The 23,856-nt window shown below is 40.6% G+C and overlaps 2 protein-coding genes across 2 annotated transcripts; one reads left to right on the forward strand and one right to left on the reverse strand.

Moving 5' to 3' along the window:
- Positions 1-12: 12 nt before the first annotated feature.
- LOC140929350 (nicotinate-nucleotide pyrophosphorylase [carboxylating]-like) lies at positions 13-1,196 on the reverse strand. Its single transcript, XM_073379150.1, has one exon. It carries the CDS (start codon positions 1,188-1,190, stop codon positions 279-281), a length of 912 nt encoding a protein of 303 aa, XP_073235251.1. The 5' UTR covers positions 1,191-1,196; the 3' UTR covers positions 13-278.
- Positions 1,197-1,288: 92 nt separating this feature from the next.
- On the forward strand, positions 1,289-21,995 carry LOC140930388 (uncharacterized). Its single transcript, XM_073380070.1, has 15 exons — positions 1,289-1,448; positions 2,781-2,951; positions 3,755-3,818; positions 4,638-4,717; positions 5,247-5,357; positions 5,824-6,022; positions 7,095-7,440; positions 9,533-9,713; positions 10,429-10,630; positions 12,279-12,520; positions 14,103-14,338; positions 15,937-16,270; positions 17,696-17,987; positions 19,769-19,893; positions 20,854-21,995. The coding sequence occupies exons 1-15, from the start codon at positions 1,293-1,295 to the stop codon at positions 20,998-21,000; spliced, it is 2,886 nt and encodes a 961-aa protein (XP_073236171.1). The 5' UTR covers positions 1,289-1,292; the 3' UTR covers positions 21,001-21,995.
- The last annotated feature ends 1,861 nt before the right edge of the window (positions 21,996-23,856 follow it).

Raw genomic sequence — 23,856 nt, forward strand, 5'->3', positions numbered from 1 at the left:
CATGCCTGGCAGGAACGATCTTCTTTGCTTTATTTATTAAACATGTCCACTTGAATTCAATATTACTGATAACAAACAAAATTTGATTCACTCTCGTCGCTTTTAAAAGGTTTACAATATAATGTTCTTGTGACATGATTTTGGTTTCATGATTTGTGTGTTCAGCAGAATTGAACCAATTTTCTGTCTCTTGTGAATAAACACTCAGTTACTGACGTGAACCTCCACTGTCACAGTACTATCCAGCGATATCTGAAAGAAATACTGCACACAAGTATTTAGGAAGTTTTGACAGTTGGATTATGAGGGTCGTGGCCCTCCTTTAAAACTTTTAGGGAAAAATTAACAGATTCGTAGCCCTGTGTAAGAGAGCCCATTGAAATCACATCAACATGAGGGCCAAAATACTGCGTAACGTTCTCTATTTTGACTCCGCCGCTTCCCTCGATCAACAAATGAGGAAACTCTTCCTTTAGAACTGCTGCAGCGTTGTGCAGTGCTTCGGGATCGAAGTTGTCTAACATTACCACATCGGCTCCAGCAGTAGCAGCTTCTCTTGCCTCTGCAATGCTGCGACATTCCACCTCAATCTTGATAGAAAATCCCCCAACTTTTCTCGCGTCCGTCACGGCGCGTTCAACATTTCCAGCTGTCCATATGTGATTGTCTTTGAGCATGATCATAGACGACAAGTCATAACGATGCGTAGAAACACCGCCCACAAGAAGCGCATATTTTTCCACCATGCGAAAACCGGGGGTTGTCTTTCGAGTTCCTGCAATTTCCCCATGCCACTTGTGCTCCGCTTTGAGTTTCGTCAAATTTCTAGCTTTCGTTGCGATTCCACTAGCTCTTGTAATGCAGTTTAAGGCCACTCTCTCGCCTATAAGAATCCTGTTAACCTTTCCTGTGACCCTGGCCACTGTGGTTGCAGGTTCGACCAGTACCCCTTCGGAGAATTCCCACTCCACTCTGCAACCTAGCTCTTGGAATACTGCGTCGAAAAACGGCACGCCTGCTAAGATACCCCGGGATTTACATAGCAAGACTGCAGTTTCTTCGCTTTCACCTACAACGAAGCCACCGTAATCGAAACTTGGAGTGTCTTCGGCAAGCCAATCCTGAACTTTTAGGCGCAAAGAGGCCGGGTGAAGAAGAAAGCAAACTTTGCAGCCACTAGCATCCGCCATGTTTGATGGTTACCAAGCCATTTTAGCCTGGCTACCAATTCAAAGCTCGGTTACACAGGTTCTCCCATAAATCCAAGCGGGAGAGTTCATCAACAAAACAAAATGGTGGCGAGCAGTTCGAAAGTTCATGTAGAATTATTTATTTTTAACTTTTTGGGGATCTGCATCTCTCTTGTAAACTCAGATTTTAACTTTGAAGAAATTTATGGCGTTAAGTATGGATTTGAGATTTCAAAGGAACCTGTTCTTCTAAAAGAGGTAAGTTTTTTAACTTCTTTTATTTGCGCCAATGGTGTAACGCAACGTCTTAGCATCTACTTCCTTACGGGTCTTCCAGCAAGCTGCCTGGTTCAAGAAAGCGGGCACCTGCAGTGAGAAATTAGAATTCCTCGATATCCTAAAATATTTGTCTATCTTGCTTAATTGGCAAAAAGAGGATCATTGAAGATAAAAAAAAGACTTGAAAAGATATGCGGCGAGCAATTTAAATAGCTACTGTAGTAACAGAAGTTACCTTTAGATGACAAGCTTTCGACACCGTTTCCATTTGGCGCATGACGTTACACTAATTTAAGACCTTCTTTTCTCTGTTTGTTTACGGTGATACTTGTTGCACTGTGGTTTATCTACAATCCCAAAAATGTTGCATGTCATCAGTTAATGATATTGAGGGAAAAGTGTTTTAAGGTAGCTTTCTTCATTATGTCAGTGTAAAGGAAGGATAGTATTAAACCCTATTTTAGCTCGTTTTACTTTCTGATCTTTTAAACTATATTTTCTGAAGTTACGAAAGAAATTTTTCCCTTGGTTGTTATTTCTAAATAAATCATTTTACTTTGGAAATTTTTTATACATGACCTTTTATACTTCGCAGTTCAGTACTCAGAAATATCCACTCTCACTTTGCTAGAATCGTTCATGCCATGATTTTATGATCTGTACTTCTATTAGCTGAGTGACATTGTTTTTACCTTGAGCTATCAAATCTCAGACGGCAGCAAAGGGGGAGTCATGGTCCTGTTTCACGTGCAAATTTTGACAAATTTCACTTATCACGTGCTTTATAAACCAGTTTTCATGAGTCATGAATTTAGTCATCAACCTCTCCTGCCCGTTAATCAAAGAGGCCACCGACCAAAAACACAGTCATCACGGCTGAGACTTTGATGGTGGTCATATTGAAATATGTCAAAGATTATATGACCGCATGCGGTTTTTAGGTTCTAGTTTTTTTGTGGGACAAATAATTCACAAATTCCACATATCTTACAAGATAAATCACGCTTCATATCCATACGTGATTTCACGGATCACGTTCGTATTATAAAAAATTTCACGTCACACACCAAATTTTGGCCTCATCACCCTTTGCTACCCTCAACTCACTGATTGGTTGTTATTTGAAATTTCACTGCACCAGTCTGTATAATCTGTGGCTACCTGCTCGGCAGACTGGTGCTTATCCAATCGAGCTAACCAGCTGGTGGCCCAACAGGCGATGGCTCTCTATCTTCATTTTTCTGACAACTTATTTGTATTTCTATTTTTAAAGTGTCTTTTGATATTGACCAGCTTTTTCATTTTCTGCAGAATCCAACAACTGGGAATACAGTGCTGTTATCTTCAAAACATGGACAACAGTACCAGTGTGTTTTACCTGAATTGGAAACATTAGAGAAACAGAATGAAGATAATCATATTTTATCAAAAGAGGAAATCCCACTACTATTGGAACCTTTGAAGAAAAAATGTTTGTATAACGTAAGTTATAAGTAATAATAAAGCATGGCTCGAAAAAGAGTCTTGCCTGGTTGTGTGGAACAAGTAGAATCTTTTCTTGCTAAGGAAGTAGGGTCAGCAGTTGTCCAACATGGTAACCAGAACTTTCAGCCTGAAATATTTAGCTGATCCCACGCCGTCAATCTTCGGCTTCGAAGGGTAGACCTTACTGGTAAAAAAATAATAACAATAAGTAACTTTGGAAACTCATTATTATGCCAAAAACAAATAAGGGTTGGGCAAGTCATCATGCTCAGAATCATTAACTAAACTTCTGAATACAGCTTCCTCTTGTTTTTGTTTTTTTGTCGCTACCTGTGATGAAAAAATATCTATCTTTTTAAATCTCTTGACAAAAGATGTTGGCTTCTGCTGTTTTTCCAAATTTTTGGCATGCTAATTTTTAACATAAAAGCATGAATTTTGATGTTCTAGAGATACTCATGCAAAACATTATTATATCACACTGAAACGATTATAAAATATTTTGTAACTAATCTAAATAACCACAAAACACAGAATAGGAGCTGGCATCACTTTTTTTGATGCTCACGTTCAAAAATTACAACTGTAATATAATAATGAGGGTTGACAGAGATGCCTCGAATGGCTCTTGCATACCTAAACAAACCTTAAATAGTCTACCAGCCCCTTGAGACACCTTACAAGCACGCGTTAAATACTTCTGCAGTTATGTAACATACATGTAGTAAACATACTCTTCTGAAACTAACAACATGTTACAAAATATATTTTTTGTGACCAGTCTTTTTCTTACCTTGCAGAACAAAGGCTGGTGGACATATGAAGTATGTTTTGGGAAAGGCATTTATCAATATCACGAAGAAGGTACATGTATCTGTAATGCTTGTACGACATTAGAGGGAGTAGTACTCAAGTAGCTATTTCTAATATTCCTAACTTACAGGGCTTCTGATATTTCGCGGAAAAAAAAGCAAAATTTTGCGGGATTTTCAGGGGCAAATTTGTGGAAAAATCGGCCGATTTCGCAGGATTTTCGCTGGAGAAAAGTCCAAATTTGCCGGAAAATCGTTCGATTTCGCAGGATTTTAGCGGAAAAAAGTCAAATTTTGAAGGATTTTCAGGGGCACATTCTTAGAAAAATCGGCCGATTTCACGGGAAATTTCGGGGGGAAGCTTCGCCAAGAAACAATCAGTAAAAAACAGCGGATTTCGCTGGATTTTTTTTGGCAAATTTCACTAAAATCGATCAATTCTGCGTCGATATGACCAGCGTTGTTTAACGTTGTTTTTTTAACAGGGATAATCATTTGCTCTTTCAACAACAGTTTGCTTGAGAAATGAGCGAATGCTAAAGCTATTAACATTATGGTTAGTGCCCAGTTTTTCGCAACATTAATCTAAGAACGTCTGTTAGTTTTGGGATGTTGTTCACTCGTTGCAGTGATGAAGTTTCAAGATAAATTTGGACGTTTGGGGTGAATAAAACAGGTCTAATGGCCAAGATAAGTATTAAATATGTTTTGCCGACAAGTATTTGGAAATATTTATGGCGGATTTTGCGGTATTTCGCGTTTTTGGGGGAATTTCGCAGGATTTTGGGGAAATACCTGAATTTCGCGGGTCCGTGACCGTGCAAAATATCAGAAGCGCTGTTATCTTTGTTGTTTCTTTTTCCTCTTCCAGCTAATGAAATTGTGGGGGACAAGATCTCTTTAGGTGCTTTTAGTAATGAAACTGACTGGAGCCAAGAAAAGATAGAGAGGGTAAGAATTTAAGAGAAAATTTTTTTGTTGTGGTTCAATTTTATTCTTGTCTTAGATTATATTTTCCTTTGTTGCAAATGAATAGTATCATAAATCACAATACAGGTGTACCAAACACTGGTAAACTAAAGGAAAAATACAATTTACACCAAAGAAAATGAACCGCAATTCACTTGTATACAGTCACATAGTATGCTTTGTAACACCATACAGTGTTAGTAGCATTGGCCAATCTTGGGAAACAAATGATGAGATGTCTCTTTTCAGGGTGTTCATTAGGCATCGGAGATTGGAGAATTCTCCATTTACCACGCAGAATTCTACGACTAACGTTCAGTAGCTTATGACTATTTTTTAGTCAGACGTGGAGCCTCTTTCAAAATAATCTCCTGTAATGTTACACCTTTCTCCTGCTACTAGGATTCTTAATGAAAACCCTCCCTTTTTCATATTTTGCACAAAAGAGAGGGCTCCCTATAAGTTCATTGAATGTACAACTGTAGTGAGCAGCTTTTTCATTATTCGTGAGGTAAAACCTAAACCAGGAAAGAAGACATCTCTAAAGAAGTTTCACTCTCAATATTATGTGAATGGCAGTGAGTGTGATTTGACAGGCAAAGCAAGAGAAACACAAATCAAGGTATTTTGCATCATGACTGTTTTAACTCCAATATCAACATACATATTCTCCAGACTGATCTCCATACATTTCCTAGAGAATTAGTGACGAGAATTATATTAAAGAGCTTGAAAAGATTTTCCCTTTTTTGATCATTTCATTAAGTCTTTTAAACTTTTCTCTTGACTCTGTATTATTATTGTTAGAAGAAAATTGATTTTGGTCATAAAGGTTTAAATTTTTAAAACCAAATGATGATGGCCAAGAATGTCTTAATAAGTGACAGATAAGTCAGTAAGTTCAGTGTTGCTACTTTTCCAAAGTCTTTTCCTTTGGAAACGATGTTAGAGATACTTCAAAAATCGTTTTTGTAGTAAAAAACATACACTAGGTAGCTTTTACATACCACCTCTTATTTGGTCAGCTGTACATTTGTTTTCTCAACTCTAAATTCACCATCAGTTCTTTATGTTGTTGTTTATTTAAGATTTTCTGTGAAGAAGGCAGTGCAGACCTTGTTTTAAGAGTAGATGAGCCGTCATCATGTTTCTATGTGATCACAGTTTACACTGGCAAGCTGTGCAAACACAGCCTGTTCAGGTCATCAAATGCACAGGAACCCCAGCCTATCACCTGCTCACCTGCCCTATCAGAAGATCGCTATAAGATTTACATCGAAAAAGTTGGTGAGTGAAACTGTTTACAGGTTACTTTTTCTGTGAGTGGTGTTAATATGAATGTGTAAAATCAGATCTTTATGATGACAGATACAGAGAAAAGTAATTCACATCTCTATATGGGAGATTCTGATATTATGCTTAAACCTACATTGTACATGTACTCAAAAGAGTGTCCAAAATCAAACTAATTATTCCACATTTGATAGTTAAACAAGGGCTTGTGATATGATCAGGCCTCCTGGTACGTGTGATGAGAATCAGAAATTATGCAGCATTTTCAGGGTAACTTGTATGAAGAGAAAGGCCTGTTGCATGATAAATTACTATATTTTCTCGAATAATCGCCTCCCTCAATAATTGCCCCCCTTTGATGGAACTATTTGAAATAATCACCTCCCTTGAATAATCCCCCCCCCCCTCCCCGTCACCATCTGCTCTTTTAACACCTCCTAGTCCCTGTTAAGATGAAGGGGAATCTGATCCAGCAAAACTTATCAGTGATGATTCAAGCTCCGAGAATTTATTTAAGGAACCAAATTTGGAACACTTTAAAAGGCAATGTTCAATTTATTTGATGTGATAATGTTTTGATTTAAGGGATAATAAAACAAAATATTTAACGCACGACTTCCAGTGAGCAATATTTGAAATAATCACCCCCCTCGAATAATCGCCCTGGCTATTATTTGACGAAATACGATACACGCAAATTATGCAATTTTTTCTCGCACAATGGACCTTTCTTTTCCCACAATCTGCCCTGAAAATACCCCATAATTTCTGATTTTTTTATTGCACCCTTTGAGAAGCTCTGTTAATCCTTTAAGCCCTAGAAGTGATCCGCTTCAAATTTCTCATTGTAATATCACTGCTTTATAAAACAGAGTGCTGATGAGAATTGAAGACATGATCACACAAGAAGAATCTAATTATTGATACTTCAACAAAATTAATTATCCCCACTACTTCTATTGAAAACGTATAGGGATAACAAATGAGAATTTGAATTTTGATATTAGTGTTTAAAGGGTTAAACATTCTATAGGCAAAATATTAAAAACATCTTTGAAAATTGCAGAATCCAAGAAAAAGGCTAAAGAAGAGGCCGAGGCGGCCAGACTTCAAGCTCAGAAAGCGAGAGCTGCTGCTGCTGCAGATCTTGATGCCGAAGATGACATAGAACAAGACGGAGATTCCACTGTGAAAAGGAAGAAGCGATCCAAACGTAGCCTGATTTGGCCATGGGAGGATCCAGGGGTTGAAAGCGAAGATGAAGTGTGGATTGATGGTAGGATTGAGGACAGTAAGCTTGATGTGCATCGATATGACCTCACCAAAGGCCAGAAAACCAACGAGAAAGGTGAACGCTCGGAAGAAGGGCTTAGCATCATGAGCCAGAAAATACAAAGAAAGAGAGAAGAAAGGTAGTGTTTATGTAGCCTGTAGTGCAGGCATTTTCTTTGGGTGCAAAAACGTTAGTACTTGCAACCACTAGGTTGAACCACAGTAAAGCTTCGGTAAAAACGTGCAACTTGTTTTGCAAAATTGCTGCTGAACAAGTTGTAAGTAACAAAGCTGTTAGCAACCTGATTTGTCGCAAGACAGGTCTGATGTGGTTGTAAAACACGCAACAACGCTATTCAACTCGTTTTGCAGCGTTGTTGCGTAACAAATTGCATTAATTTTCCGTACCTTAAGATTATGAATTCCGAAAAACGGAGACGAGCTGAGGCAAGTCAAAAGGAGTGAGTGAGGTGGGAGGGTAGGGAGGGAGAGAAGAAGAAACACCATTTTTTCTCCCGTCCAGCTCCCCCATCTCCTTCTTTTTTCCTAGCGCCCACCCTAATGGGTTGTAATATTTTACTTTCCCGAATCTTCGTCTGCCTTAATGTATAGATTTACCCAGGGCTAAAAGCGAAGCTCCGGTTAATACTTATAAACAAAAAAATTTAAATCGTCTAATGTTAAACGGGGACGGCAATGAAAATGGCATCAAGATCAACATATCTAATTAGCAAAAAACCAAATTGAACGTGCGGCACACTATTTTTTTCTAATTAGCAAAAAAACAAATTTGCACGTGCAGCACGCACTTTTGTCTTTCTTTGTCGTTGTTTTGCACGACTACAACGCTGTTTTGTACGACTAAAACATCAAACTTCCTAGTTACGCATTATTTTTATGGAGGAATTGTCGTATGTGCTTACCCAATATTTTGTTTCCTGTGTCCATGTTCTCTTTTATTTTTCACTGGCCCTCATTTACACCATGCTGACCGCTACGTTCTGGCCGCCAGCAATTCTCATTTTCTCACCGTCTCTTTGAATTTTCATGTTTTTCTTCCTACGAAATTCGTCTCCCCCGCTCTAGCTCTTTCTCTGTTATCCATGTGAGAGTAAACATCATTAATAACGTCGAAAAGGACACGACTTTGTTGTTGTTTTTTCTTTCTAAAAGTCCGGGTGGCCAGGCGATTTCCTTCCAAATGAAACCTCGAATTACATTTATTATATGGCTGAATCCACGAGCCAGCAAGTTGAAGCGAATCCTGCGTTCTGATTGGCTACCAGTGAGCGGCGAGCAAAATGGACCCATCATTTCCCGCCTTTTTCCCGTGAGAAAAAATTCTCTCTTTTAATTTCGTCTCGCTCTATAAAAAAGGCAGTAAAGAACTTGGCCAATTCTCTATTTTCCAATTCCCCATAATACACTCTGTTTGCCCCCCAAATTTTGCATAAACCATTGTTTTTAAATGCTCCTGGGAGTATTGCATTTTCCCAAGAGCATTTTAAGACAATAAGTTATGCAAAATTTGGGGGGCAAACAGAGTGTATTATGGGGAATTGGAAAATAGTCAATATCGAGTCATCTTGACCAAACAAGCTTGGTCAATAACGCAAATGTAAATCTCAGTTCCATTTGGTATACTTGCAGCTTACATTTATCATCTCTCTCGTTTCGTCCTTAAGAGTGAAATAACTTTTGAGGTTTCTGCTTTTGGAGGGTTGTTACTTTCGGGGTGTTGGTCGACTTTGTTTCCGGGTCTCTCTTCAGTCTTTCCATCGCTCCAAGACCCAAGGAACCAGATTGAGCGTCATTACTTTCGGGACTTGGTTTTGACTTCTGTAACAAAAAGTTAAACAGCTCATTTTTGGGAAAGCTTTTTAGTATCATGGGGTTAGAAGGAAGGAAGTGCACACGGGTATTGGAAGAAGATTTCCATCGGAATTTTTGAGTTAACCCTTCATGGTCTTTGATGCTTTACTTCGTCCTCCTCGACTGAATTGTGCTCATTCTGGTATGGTTTGAAAGATCTCTTCACCTTGCACAAGTTAGATGATAAAGTTGTCCTTGACCTTTGAAACTGACCATGTCACAAGCGGCTCAATGGGCGTGGTCTGCATTGGCCGTTACAGGTGGTTCTCTAGCGGTAAATGGGTTAACAAAAGCCTTTCTAGCGCTTTAATCACAATGTATAGATTTTTACGGTTGCATCTTGTTCCTTTATTTTCATAGGAGAAAAGAAAACGTGGAGGAGAAACAGAAAGGAGATGTTGGTGATGATATAAAAGAAAACGAAGTGGAGATAAAACAGCACGGAGAGAAGAAAGCCCAGACTGAAGATGATGAAGCCAAACAAAAGGATTCAGTTACTATTAAACAAGACAACGGCAAAGACAACAAGGAAAAAGATTCGGTAAAAAGGCTGCCTCTTAATACATTAGGGACAAGATTTCCAGTGAGAGGATGGGGGGGGGATTCTTATTTACGATACGCTGATGTTTATACCCCCCCCCCCCCCCTCGTGGGGCTTACTGCCCTTTCAACTGAGCCATGCCATGGACGCCCAGTAGGAGCAGATAAATTTGTGAATTTCATCTGAACCCGTGATAGGAGTGGAACATAGTATGAAATGATAATGTGGGCTGCAGAAATACAATCATATCATTTAAATTTGTACTTCCACAGTACACGTTGTCATCTTCATTTTAAATATCAATACATATTCAGCTGGCTATTTTACAAGCGTGGTAGAGGAGTTTAACGCGGGACTACCGAGAACAAATCGGGCTAGTGGTTAGGGCGGAACTTAATCTCGGGGCTTCCGGTTTAAAGTCCGGCGCTCTAACCATTGGGCCATGCTGCCTCCAAATTAACCACCATTTTGGTGATGTCATCTTGACTTAGTACCTGAACCAGTGTCGGTCGAATCTTTATTTACTCGACTGGGCATTCCATAGACTTTCCAAAAAGTCCTTCTTCGGATTTCATATGGCGCGGGACCTCTCGCGACTTCGTCGCTCGCGGTCGGCCGCTTCGCGGCCAAAAAAGGCTCGCTCCGCTCGCCAAGAGGTTGACTTGTAGCAAGTCTAGGCATTCCAATAAACCATTGCTTTGTTTTTATTGTCCAGGAAAAAGAAAGTGCATCAGAGGATCGTGGAGAAGACAAGGCTACCGCCCCAGCTGATGTGGACAAGAAGATCGAAAAAGAGGAACCTAAAAAGGAAGTTGATCCCTTGCACGAGAAATGGAAGGCAAAGATGGAAGACACATTGCGAGAACTCAGGTCCACCCTAAAAGGAAAGCTTGTCCAACTAGGAATGGATCCTGAAGGTGATTCGACAGTTAACCTATTCTGAACGTCCTACGGATTTGACTACATGGGAACCTCGATATAACGAACCTCTATATAACGAAGTCCTCGGTACAACGAACGATTTTCTTTACCCCAGAAATAGTAAAATATATGAAAAAGAACTTCTCTATAATGACACCTCGCTACAGCGAACACGTTTTGCCAGTCCCTTAGCCTTTCGTTATATCGAGGTTCCACTGGATATGGATTTAGACATAGGAAAGTTCAACCCCCATTATGGGCGGCTTGTCGGGAATTTGAGTATGAAACGTATGGGCCTAAAAATATTCATAATAATAACAACAATAATGATAATTCGATTAATTTCGATCTTCTTGTCCTTTAGATTTTATAGAGTATCAGAGTTTGATGTTATTCTAAATAGGCTTTTAGTAGAGATAACCACATTATGATGGTCTCGTTTAGGTATATAAGAGATAATAGGGAACTTAAGAACCACGACGAAGTTCACGACGACGACGTCTGTTGACTGGGAAAGGACTGGTACGAGAACGTCAGTTTCGGCGTGAAAAAGGAAACTTAAGATGCAGTCGACCGGTAGGTCGACGACGACGACACTGAATGTAAACAAACATGTAGACTGTGATGTTCGTTCTCAACAAAGTTTTTTCGCAAAGGCGTCTTTTAAGACGATGCAAGATCTTATTTTATAAGCCGTACGTCTACTTTCATTGACGATGAAGAATTTTTCGTGTTGTCTGACCTTTTCGAATGGAAAAATCTCTGCTTTCCGTACGAAGGTTATTCAACTTTCAACCTGAATGACATGACCGAGTCCGAGCGTCTGTCAGAGTTTAGATTTTGAAAAAGAGACATTCTGATGCGATGGCTGTTTTCCATATGAACTTCATTTCCTCTATATTAAAGATATATGATTTGCCCGACCTAAATACGTACAAATAAATTTGTCACTTACGGGTTCGCTCGCTCGGCCTGCACAGCTCAGTGTTGTCTTCGAAGTAAACACAATTCATCAGTCAAATTTTCAATCAACATCGCTTGTTAGGAGAAAAAAGAAAGGACACCTGGATTTACGAGGTGAAAAAATACAAAGCCCTTGAAAAATCGCTTAAAAACAGGGAGTTATACCTGCCGAAGCTTGTGGATTGCAGGACGACGTGAGTCTACTGTGTTTGGCGTCGTCGACGACACCACGACGACGAAATTTGTTAACCGCGCTTGCGCAGTGCACGGTATCTCACTTCCGGTCGTCGTCGACAAAGTCGTCGTCGTGGTTCTTAAGTTCCCTAATGAGAGCATAAAAACTGAATAATTTTCTAAATAGGTTTCTAGTAGGGATAATTATATCATCATGTCTTTGCGTAGGTTTTACAGAGTATAAGAATTTAATAATATTCTAAATTGGCTTTTTAATTAGAGAGATTCATATCAATATGTATATTAGGATCGTATTAGGTTTCGTACCGACCTTTTTTTACTTCTAAGTATAGCTTCTCAAGTGGTGTTGGTTACGTTACGCGCCCTATACTACTCATAATGTGGACAGCATTCCAAAGTTTTATACTGCGAGATGTACTTGTGGTCCTCTGAAATCAGGCTTTTTATTTTTTTTCACCTATCTCTTGTAATTTGTGCTTCTACCAGTATTAGACCAGAAATTCAAAGAAAAACTTGGAACAGCTGGGAGCGACAAAATCTTAAACGATAAATCTTCAACCGCCACACGAGATGAATCGTCAACTGGCACACCTAAGGCGGACGGAGAAGCTGATGACAAGGAAACAGAAGAACCCGAGGAAGAAGAAAAGCCAACCCAAGAAACAGAGAAACAGAAAAAGAGTGCAACAAAAGACCCGTTTTTGAAATCCTTGACAGACATAGCTAAGGTATCGTAGCTTTTTGTAGTCTTCTCTAGTGTGATTGTCATATTTACTGCTGACTGAGGGGATGCGTGAATGGTCGGACTGTGTTCTAACTTTTGAGTCTGTAGACGAAATCCTTTAATGTTTCCACTCTAAAACCTCTTTTGCAGTACTCAGTTTCGCAAAGGGAAAATTGTTTGTTGGTATTTTATAAGAAACGATCTAGGCGAAGAATTTTGATTCAGTTGGGTTACCATCAATTCCCTAAATCACAGTAGGGACTTTAAGATCCAACGACGCGGACGACAACGAGAACGTCAAAAAAAACAATCGGTTTAATTAGCAAAACAACAACTTCGCACGTGCATCACACTTTTTTGTACATTTCTTTCCCGTTTTTGCACGAGTACGACGTGAAAATGCCTAATTTCGCGTTTTATGGAGGACGTAAAGAAGCAACGTCGAAATTTTATTTCTCTTTCTGAGCTTGAATTTGGTCCCTTGAAATTCAGTTTCAGGAGGGTTCGCCTATAATTGAGAAAGTAAGTGGGTAGGAATAATCGCTATAAAGACTGAAAGAACGCAAATTCACTTTTTAAGCGACGTTCCTGTCGCCGTCGCGACGTTGGATCTTGAAGTCCCTAATGACTGAAGAGATTTTCGACAGCTAACAGATGAAAGAACGATCCAAGTAGTTCCGTGTTCTGCTCCAAAAATGAGGTAGACGGTTTTATAGTATAGTGTAGGTCAACGTTATTTATCTTTCTTGCATTATATCAACATTTGGGATCAAAAGATGCAAAATTCTGTTTTTAGGAAGCATTTCATTCGATCTCATCCGCAGTTACGAAATACAGTAAGTTAGTTTAGGAGATCATCAAAACGCGCGTGACATCACGCTACCTTGAACACTATGAGTGGTCTACCTGTGATTAGAACTTCATCATTATTCATTATTGACTCCAGGAAGAGAATCCAGAATCCAGAATCCTTGAAATTTTTGCTGTGGAATCTGGAATCCTGGGCTTTGGAAACCGGAATAGAGCTCAAGGAATCCAGAATCGAGAATCCAAGTTCCACCTACAAAGAATCCGGAATAGGCCTTTTGCCAGTTAGTTGATCACGTGATCAACTTTCTGTAAACACGAAAACAGTTTACTTTTGAAATATTTTGTTCGCACGAGCTGAAAGAGCATATTAAAATTAGGTAACCTCCAAATTTTCAGCCTTATATCTCAAAAGTAGCGATTGCAACGGCCGCCGAAATTATGAATAAATAAATAAATAAATAAATAAGTAAACAAATCAGTTAATCAATAAATAAAATAATTATATTTGTCTAGCAGCAACCATAGTTACATTGCTTTCTTATTCCGACACCTTCTCCCTTACTGTATAAGAACATGTTTTACTTATCAGGCTGAACTGGTTCTTATATGTATGGTGCTTTATGGGTCAAATTTCAGCCTGATGTTCTTCATCCATTTGTTCTTATATGCGGGTGTTTACTGTATTGCAAAAGGCCTATCCACAGCGTAGAATCCAAAATCCAATACTGTCATCGCTAGGACTCTATTTTAATACATGGAATTATCTGTACTACTAGTTCTTAAATAATGACATGATGAAAGAACTATTGGATGCTGCCGCCGAGACACAAGCTGTAATGGAGAGACAGTTTAACAAAGAAAGAGCTCTAATGAAGAGCAATGTGGAAGAAATGAGGGCGAAAATCAAAGAGATTGAAGACGCGGAGGCGATGAGCGAAGTAAAGAATGAACAGCTTGGTCAAACGATGAGCAAGATTAAAGCGTCCATGGATCGCTTTGAAAAAACTAACGAGTAAGTTACTTCTACTGCGAACTCTGACTTTGCTTGTGGAAAAAAATGACCATTACCAGGGTTCAGTCTAGGATTTATGGTTTGGGAAAGTAGTCCCGAGTGGCCGAAAGGCCACGAGCTTCCTAGGGTGGTCCGGGGGATGCCCTCCCCTCCGGAAGTTTTTTGAAGTTAATATGCGCTGAGATGCAATCTGGTGCATTTTGAGACACAATTTTGATGGATGATTTTTCCTATATGGTTACTTATATACTGTAATGATAACTTCATTTTTTTTTTGGGGGGGGGGGGGAGCTTCTACCCCTCAAATACCCCAGATGGAACCCTAATCAGGTAACATACAACCAAGCTTAGACTTCGTTCCTTTCCCCTTGGCGTTATCTTGTACTAGCTTCACGAGTTATTGTGGTTCAAGTTGTTTTATTTTCAGCTGCACTCTACCTAAACATATCCCGCTCAACAGAGTATTTACCATTTTCACATAGACCATAATGCACCTTGTTTGCCCCCCAAAATTTTGCGTAACCATTGTCTTCGATTTCTCTTCGGACGACTTAAATACCCGGGAGAAATTGGAAACAATGGTTATTCAATATTTTGGGAGGTGAACAAGGTGCATTATGATCTGTGTGAAAATGGTGGATTCTTTTTGCCTCTATGACTCTGAAACAGGGTATAAGAATAAAACTTTATTTCCGGAGGAGGGGCGTATGTTTTAATTCAGTTTGACTCTGGGACAGGATCGAGTTTTTCCCCATATTTCCTGATTATTCTTGATCAAACTCTGTTGCGAAACTACGTTCTCATCGTCGTCCAGTGAGTTCTTCTTACGTAAGCCATTATTTTCCCCTGTTTTTGCTGCCTGAAAAAGGTTTCCTATTTTTAAAATTATTGTCTGGAACAGGGTGGCAAATTCATCTCTTTTTGTCTGGAACAGGTACAGTCTCAAAAACTTAGCGGTACATATGTATACATCAGGGAGTACCCCCAGGCCACCACCCCGCTAGTAATAATAACGACAATAATCGTCACATTTGTGTGCGTTTCCCCTTCCTCAATGTTGATTTGGGTATTACAGTCGTTTCAGTGCTCCAAAATACGCGTGGCTCTGAACACTGGGGAAGGAGAGGGGCACATTTGAGTGAAAACAAAGGTATGAAGAGTGAATGTAAGAAGTTTGGAGAAAATTCAAGAGAAACGGCTTCTGTTTCAACGATTTGTGACGAGTATTGTAGCCCCTCTCAGGTCTCACTTTATGATAGCAAGCACGGGGAACATACTTACAGGACAAAGTCAAGTTACCCCAGGGCCCAGTTGTTCGAAGCGCGAGTAGTGCTTAACCCGGGGTTAAATTTAATCCGGATTTCTTTTTCTTGTGTTCAAAAACATTTTCTCTGTTAATTTTCTCTGTTATTTTTAGAGCTTCCAATCATCAACTTGTAGACAAAAAGAACTAAAACTGAAATGTTTTTTAAGCTTTCAAATATGAATTCAAATCTTCCCCTAACCCTGGGTTATCTTAACCCAGCTTTGAATAACCCGGCCCTGATGTCTGGAAAATAGGAAAAATCATTTGCAATTGTACATTTCTGTACTTACAGGGAGTTGGACCAAGATATGCACGAGATCAAGGAGCTTAATTCCGAGATCTTCAGCGTAGCTAAAAACAAGAATAGCGGTGACACCAAGCGCGCCGACCTGGTACAACTGTCAGTCAAGACTAACAGACTGCTTAAAAAGATCCTGTTACGACGCTTTCAGCTGGAGCAAGAAGCAAAGTACATCAAAACAATGAGCAATAAGGTTGCTAATCGTGAAGATGACGACGATGACGGTGCTACTATAGATCCTCGGGAGAGTGGAATCGATAAAGTTATAAGCAAGTTGAAGACAATGATTCATGACCTTGATTCAACTGAAGATAAACCAGGCGGGGTAAATGTTTTTTGTCTTGTTTTGTTTTGTTTGTTTGTTTTTCGTGTGTGTGTGTGTTATTTTATCAGTAGTCGCATTCTCGACCCCAGACCTCTTCCTGTTGCTCATTACCAAGGACGAGAAGGGCCCCGGCGAACCCTGGAATATGCGCAGTTGAGACCTCAGTCTCTGGTGACGACATTAGGGAGCTAGTGCAAAGGCTTTAATGAGCGATGCACGTCATCCAGAAGTGAGGGCTTTTTCACTTCTAATATGCCTTGACGCTGCCAAATTTGTATTGTTAAGTGTCTTTACTCTTACATTACTTGTATAGAAGAAGCATTTGAGTTTTGCTGCCGCTTGTTCGCGAAAGAACTTTTAAAACTTTACGACAATAGACCAGGAGAAACTCCAACTCGAACAAATTTACGTTTGGAACCCATGACTACCAAAATAATTATGTCATCACTGATTTACCTCATCAGTATGGAATTTCTTGGGACTGAATGATCGGACGACGCGATGGCAGCGAAAGCGTCGCTTAAAAAGTGAATTTACGTTCTTCCAGTCTTTATCGCGATTATTCCTACCCATTTACTTCATCAAAAGTAGGCGACCCCCCCCCCCCCCCGCCCCGCCCCCGGCTAGAGTTGAATTCCTAGGATCCCTATCCAAGTGCAGAAAGAGAAATATAATTTCATCGTCGCTTGTTTACGTCCTCCATAAAATGCTAAATTAGGCAATTTCACGTCGTAGTCGTGCAGAAGCGGCGAAGAAATGTTGCCGTCCTCGTTGCCATCGCGTCGTCGGAAGTCCCTTTTGTCATTGAGACGCAGACTTCTCTCCCGCGAAACTTCACGAGCGGCTTAGCCTGTTCCAGGTGTTCAGGGACGGCGAGATGAGGGATATGGGGTGAGTTTATCTCTGCCTCTACTTCTCTTCCTCCATATTTCTTTCCCGCTCTCTAACTTCGCTCCGCCCTCCACTATCGGAACGCCTGGTACACCGGGGCTACTAGAGGCGAGGAGGGAGGAGAGGCGGCTGTATTCGCTACCTACCATCTGACTAGACGAGGGCCGGGCTCCTGAAAGGCCGATTAGCGCTAATCTAGGATTACCATTTTGTTCCATTTTTTAATTTTACTTTTCTATGTATTGCTTAGAGTAACATTTTGTGTTATCATTACTGTATCTCCGAGTAAAGGCTAAACAGTAGTTTGTACCCTCGAGTTTAGGTTTCTGGGAAACTGCCCACCTACCCCTCCCCTAAGCTGATATTAACACTTACTTCTATCTTAGGGCAACATGGTGGCTTAGGGGAGGGGTAGGTGGGCAGTTCAACAGAACCTAAATTGATCCTCACGTTCTTGGTTTAATCCTGGGTTAAAGGTAACCATTTCTCGAGGAACCGGGCCCAGGCGTTTTCTAAATTGCATTGTTCATGTAGGTAACTGGAAGCGCTCAAGCAACATCCGAAAGCACGGCTACAGCTGGTGTTCGGGATGAAGATTCCGAGTCAGATCTGGGAGCGGATTCTGGAGTAAAAGTCAGAGTTTCCAAAGTCAAGAAGGTTGTCCTGGATGATGACGACGATGACGACGACTTGGAAATGAAAGAAACAGATCTTGACGCTAAAGAAATGGAAGAGCTTAACATGGAGAAACGGCTACGACTGGCTACGAAGAAAATGGAAGAAATGGTTAAGGAGCAGTTGAGAGACTCTGGAGTCGTGCCATCAGGTTTGAAAAAAAAACTTAATCAAGATAAATATTGAAGTGGAGAATTTCTATTCTGCGAAGCTGGCCGGATTAGCGGGCGAAAATCCCGAAAATCCTCGAAAATCGCTTGCCGCGCGCGTGGCGGCTTAACCGCCAAGATCACCCCGCATACAACCCTGTCAGCCACGCAGGCTATTCATAGCCTACGTTCGATATATTAAAATTCTAACATGATTTCGTTGCTTTACGGACAAAATTGCAGTCTCGCAATTCCCAGAAGAGACTTGAGCACAAAGAAAACCAAACCAAATATAGAAAAACGACCAGAAAGCCTCCGACGTACGCTATTTTAAAACTTTTTTTTTTTCTTAAAAAAAAAATACTTGATCAGCAATTTGGCTCGACCTAGTGACGAAGCCCAAAGAACGCCTGTGTGGGAGGCTAAATCAACAACGAGTCATAGTTGTCACTGAATCTGCCCCCGATAGTTGTCCTTGTATTTGCCATGAACCTTTGAAACATGGACCACTGTTTCAAGTTTCTCACCTTTGAGATATTTCCCAGTTCACTTTTTCTGATCCTTGTATCAAATAAAATAATCGGGATTTCGCAATAAACTAACCCTACAAACACATGGACCACTGTTTCAAGTTTCTCACCTTTGAGATCTTTCTCAGTTCACTTTCTCTGATCCTTTTCTCTTCTTTATTAAATCCTGAATACCTTAATGTAGAACAAAATCCGGTTATTTCACGTTAGCACCTTTCTTGTTTTTGACTGGGTTTTGAAATATTTGAGCTATTCCTGATGTGGTTTGAATCGAGTCTGTCGATCCACGTTGCTGATTTGTGTCTGACAAATCAAGTTCTTTAATACCAAACAATTCCAGTACTGCTGAATAGCTTTTTAATTAAAAGAAATCGGAAAATTGATATGCTACAAGATATAGTCACCTTATAGCTTGGAATGAAATCGTGACACAATTCGGCGAATGCGACTCATTGCCAAACCCAGTTTGCGCGGTTGCTGAGCCAGGCGCACATGCTGAAAATTAACCGGGACCACCGTGCGCGCCTAGTTTCATCAAATCGAGAAAATTTTTGCGTACCAAGAGTACGACGATACGATACTTTTTCTTTACACGGGGGACATTAGGCGTGCCTCCTCGGCTTCCGGCCTCTGGGCCGGAACCCTGTGCGGGCAACAACTCCGAATGAAAAAGGAATTTGAACTTTGATGACAAGAGTAAGAAATTGCCCCTGCGGTCTGTCGCTCAGCTGCCCTTACGAATCAAATTCAAGTAACTTTTTGAGGTCGAGATACATAGGGCAAAACACCAATCACATTCAAGTTTTGAAACAGCGCGTACAAAAGAGTGTGATGCACCATCCGAGATTTGTTTTCGTTAATCTAAAAATTGAACCTATAGCTTTATTGACGTTCTCGTTGCCGTTGCTCGTCGTCAGATCTTAAGGTCCCTCGTATGACGGGGTGGAGAGTTTAACTTAGTCCAGGGCACTAGGTAATTCCATCCTAAGAAATTCGTTCAAGTCAGTGCCAAAACAAACAAATACCAACAAAGTTTTATTGCACGCACATTCAGAGGCCAGGACTCTTTTCCAGATAAAGTCATTGAAGAGCAGTCAGTTATTATTATTTATTGTAACACTCGTACCCTGTCTCATATTTTAACACTAGCACTTGCACATTTGCACATCTGCTATGATGCAGATTATTGCAATTAGTCACGCCGAATGAATTGTGTCAAAAACGCAATCGTGACGTCTTTTTTTTTCTCGTAGGGAAAATAAGAGTCAAAATAGTGACGTCAAAGGACGCACTGGAGAACATGGACGGGAAAAATGACTTGAAGTTACTGAGCGAGCGAGAAGAAACTCAGTTTAGAGACATGATTCTTGGTTTGTTGGTAAGTGTTGGAAACAAGGACATGCATCAGACGGTTATGTCCTGTCAGTAACCGTACTCACATCGTGCGTTCCCCCTCCTAAAAGTTCTACAGTTGGTATATAATATAGGCTCCGTCCATACGTTAAACAATGGAAAAAAGATAGCATCCGTCACAGAGCATACCTCTGAATCATCTTTTTTTCTTCATATCGCTGTTTGTCACATTGAATTTATATCAGTTTCAGTGATTGTTTGTTTGTTGTTTCACATACACGTCTGGTTACACTACAAAACACCACTTGCGAATCTATTTCAATCTTTCCTTCTCTCTCTCTGGCAGTGGATTTTTCCTTAAAATGTTACTTTTTTGTGTGTGTAACTCTGTCAGGATTGGTCAGAATATCCAAAACGAGGTATCGGTGGAAAGGTCTATCTTTGCTGACGTTGCTGCCTATGATAAAAGCTAAAAACCGAAAGCAAAATGGGTCCAGGAAGGAAAATATGCATCGTTCCATGTGGAACAAAAACGATCAAAGCGGTTAAAAAGGAGGCAAAAGTTTCGTTTTCTTTTGTGTTTGTATTACAGTCAACTGTCTCTTAAACGGACACCTTTGGGACTGGCACTAAGAGAGATGTCCGTCTTAAAGAGAGTCAAATATAGGTAGTAAAGAAAGGCAGGGACCAACTCTAGGTGTCCGTTTTACAGGGGTGTCTATCTTATGGAGAGTCAAATAAAGGGAGTAAAGAAAGACAGGGACCAACTTTAGGTGTCCGTTTTACAGAGGTGTCCGTCTTATAGAGAGTCAAATAAAGGGAGTACAGAAAGGCAGGGACCAACTTTAGGTGTCCCTTTTACAGAGGTGCCCGTCTTATAGAGAGTCAAATGACTGGTGCATAACTTCAATACCCCATCTCCTTCTTCAATCCTCACACTTTTCCAGCTGTCTAACTGTACGTTCCACATTTGTTTGAACATTAGGGTGCAAGTCCCGATGCCGGGAAGGAGAGGAGACGCCAACAAGATTTAGAAAGCAATTATAATTTAGTGTGGAATGATGATGGCCTTCAAGAAGTCCCCACAGAAGATGATGATGCCGATGGCGAAGTTGAAGTTGTGTCGTTCTGAAAAAGAGGAACTTATTTATCTTGGCATGTTTGCCCTCAATCAAACACGGACAGCAGCTGAACAGGGCGATGGCAGGCTGAATAGATTCCCCACTCCAGAAACTAGAGCGAGAATGGGTACAAGCTTTCGGCGCCATGATTTTTGGGATCGTTTGAGTGGACAAGCGTTACTTATGATTGGTTAATGGTTGAATACGATCGACCAATCATAACTAACGCTTGTCCACCCAAACAATCCCAGAAATCATTGCGCCCAAAGCTAGTACCCATTCTCCGTAGAGTTACTGATGTGGGGAATTAGAAGCTCTGCTCCTTCAGCGTCTCCTTTACTGCCTTTTTCACAAACATGCGAACTATAAAGTTCAAAAGCCGCCTTCACAATTGCGTTTTTCGCTGCGGTCAATCATACGATCACAAGCAACGAACCTGGAAACACAGAAACACACAAAACGGATTGAAATCCACCAACCACAAATCACAAACCTTGACCTTTTGAACCCGTTAAAGTAAAGTTTTGTTTCCTAAGAGGTCCGTTAAGATGATTGACGGCAGCGAAAAACGCAATCGTCAGTTGGCTTTTGAACTTCAGAATTCGCATGTTTGTGAAAAGCGCAGTAATTCTCCGTTGCATGCAGGCTGTTGAAGACTCAGCTGTTCTCAAGTTATTTATGCATTTTTGATAAGCACATCTTTCTTTTTGGAAGGCATCTCGTAATTATATATCAAACTTTTCATTCATATGAACCCTTTGTGAAAGACAGAGCTAACTCGGTCAAATTTCACGTTTGAGCTATCGCACCGGCTGAAAACCAACGTCTTCGTTTGATTATTACACTAAACCAAAACTCAACAGTCTTTGAAGGTGAATTGGGCGCCAAAACGATAGATGCATTTACGAAGTAATATAACGTACGAGAAGAATGTAGATTTTCTAATGACCAAACGTTTTGAATGTATACGTAGATTGTAAATAATAAAATCTTTATCGTAATTGTTGTGGTCCTAACATTTACTGATCTGAATAGGTGAAAAGCACTCTCTTTTAGGGGGCAAATTAGCTTCAAGGCTCTCTTCTCCGAAGAGTATTTCGCTGGGTGTCCCAATAAAAAAGCAAATAATAGAAAAAAGCAAGCGAGGGGGTGACGATAGGAAGAGGGAAAAGCCTCGGTTCCACTCTTTCCCCAGACTCGTACCTAGTCGCTAATTAAGTATTTTTGGGGGTAAGAGAAGATTGGAGATTAGGTTGAGGCGCGCGCGGGGTCTCTTCCCTTTCCATGAGACCCCGCGCGCGTCTCAACCTAATCCCCAATCTTCTCTCATCCCAAAAAACACTTAAATAACGACTGGGTACGAGTCTGCTCTTTCCCCTTCGCATCGTTCCCCCGCTTTCTTTTTCCCTCTCCCCAGCCTCCCTACGACACAAAAAGGGCCTCTGCGGATCGGTGGGGCCTTAATGCATAAGAGGACGCACCCAACAAAGTTTTAAACAGCGAGGTTCCGAGGTCCAACCCCTAAGGCTTTTACATACCATTTTTGACATGGAGGATACCCCTTTTGATAAACGGTATTCTTTTCACATACCTAGTTTAACTGCATCCCTTTAAACTGTCATAAATGCACTGGTACGGTTTAGAAAACGAGTTGAGTGTATTATCAGGTTTAAAAACTCGACGAGAAGCCGAGGGTTTTTACACCTGATAAATACACGGCTGCGAGTCTTTTGAATGGCTTCAAAATCTCTTAGGGACTTGTCAGAAGTTAGCAGGGGGAAGAGGCGGTGGGAATTTTAAATCTGGGTTCGGAAATGAGGTGACCCATCCCTGCAATGGGAGTGAAATTTGCTAACCCTCCCCTTGACCTTGGCCAAAAATATCATGACCCTCCCCCTCTTCTATAAACGATAAAATCTAGTTCTTGCAATACACTAGGGTGAGTCAGTATCATGAAAGCTCAAAATACATTTCTAATCTGTTCTTTGTAATGCCAAATACATACATTTTAGATGACAGCATTTAGAGTCCGACTCTGATTCTGACAGCTGATCACTCGACTCTCCTATTTCTCCCAGGTTTTTTCTACAAAATAAAGAACTTCTTTTTTTCTTCTGTGGGTGAACCTCTGCATGATCACGGACACATGTTTGCATGACCCTCCCCCTTTTAACGGCCCATTTTTCATGACCCCTCCCTTCTCTGCAGTCTCAAAAAGTTGTGACCCTCCCTCTGTTTCCACTCCCCCTCCCCCCTGCTAATTTCTGACAAGTCCCTTATAAGGGACGGACCATTAGAAAAGTTATGGGGGTGGAGGGGAATTTTCGAGCCGCAGGAATTTTTTTTCGTTATCAAATTCCTTGTATGAATTTATTTTAGGCCATAGCATGAATATTTTTTAGGATTAACTAGCGTGCAAGAATTTTTTTCATTTAATTTTCCCTTGCGCGAATATTATTTTTGTACTTCGCCCGCCCCCCCCCCCCCCCATAAGTTTTCTAATAGTCCTTCCCTAAAGATTGACTCATTCTTGTACTAATTGGCAGATTTTAAGACAAAGTAACCGCATTGACGACGACGCGCGCAAATCAAAAACTCGACTTGACCGATCGCAGAGCGACAAAGAGAGCACCGGAAGTCGCAATAAGCCAAACCATTCACTCCGTGTGCTGGGAGGACAACTATTTTCCAAAGGGAAAAGTTAAATTATTTAAGTTTGTTTCACTCAGAGTACCTTGTTTTTTCCAAAGTTTGTTTTCTATTGCCGATTTATTTGCCGTGCGTTATATGTGGGTCGTATGTAACGAAGACAAATGCTGTGTTATGACACAGCGCGCATCAGACATTCGCGTCGCTTGGCTTGTTTA

This window comes from Porites lutea, chromosome 3, assembly GCF_958299795.1.
Source record: "Porites lutea chromosome 3, jaPorLute2.1, whole genome shotgun sequence".
Lineage (NCBI taxonomy): Eukaryota > Metazoa > Cnidaria > Anthozoa > Scleractinia > Poritidae > Porites > Porites lutea.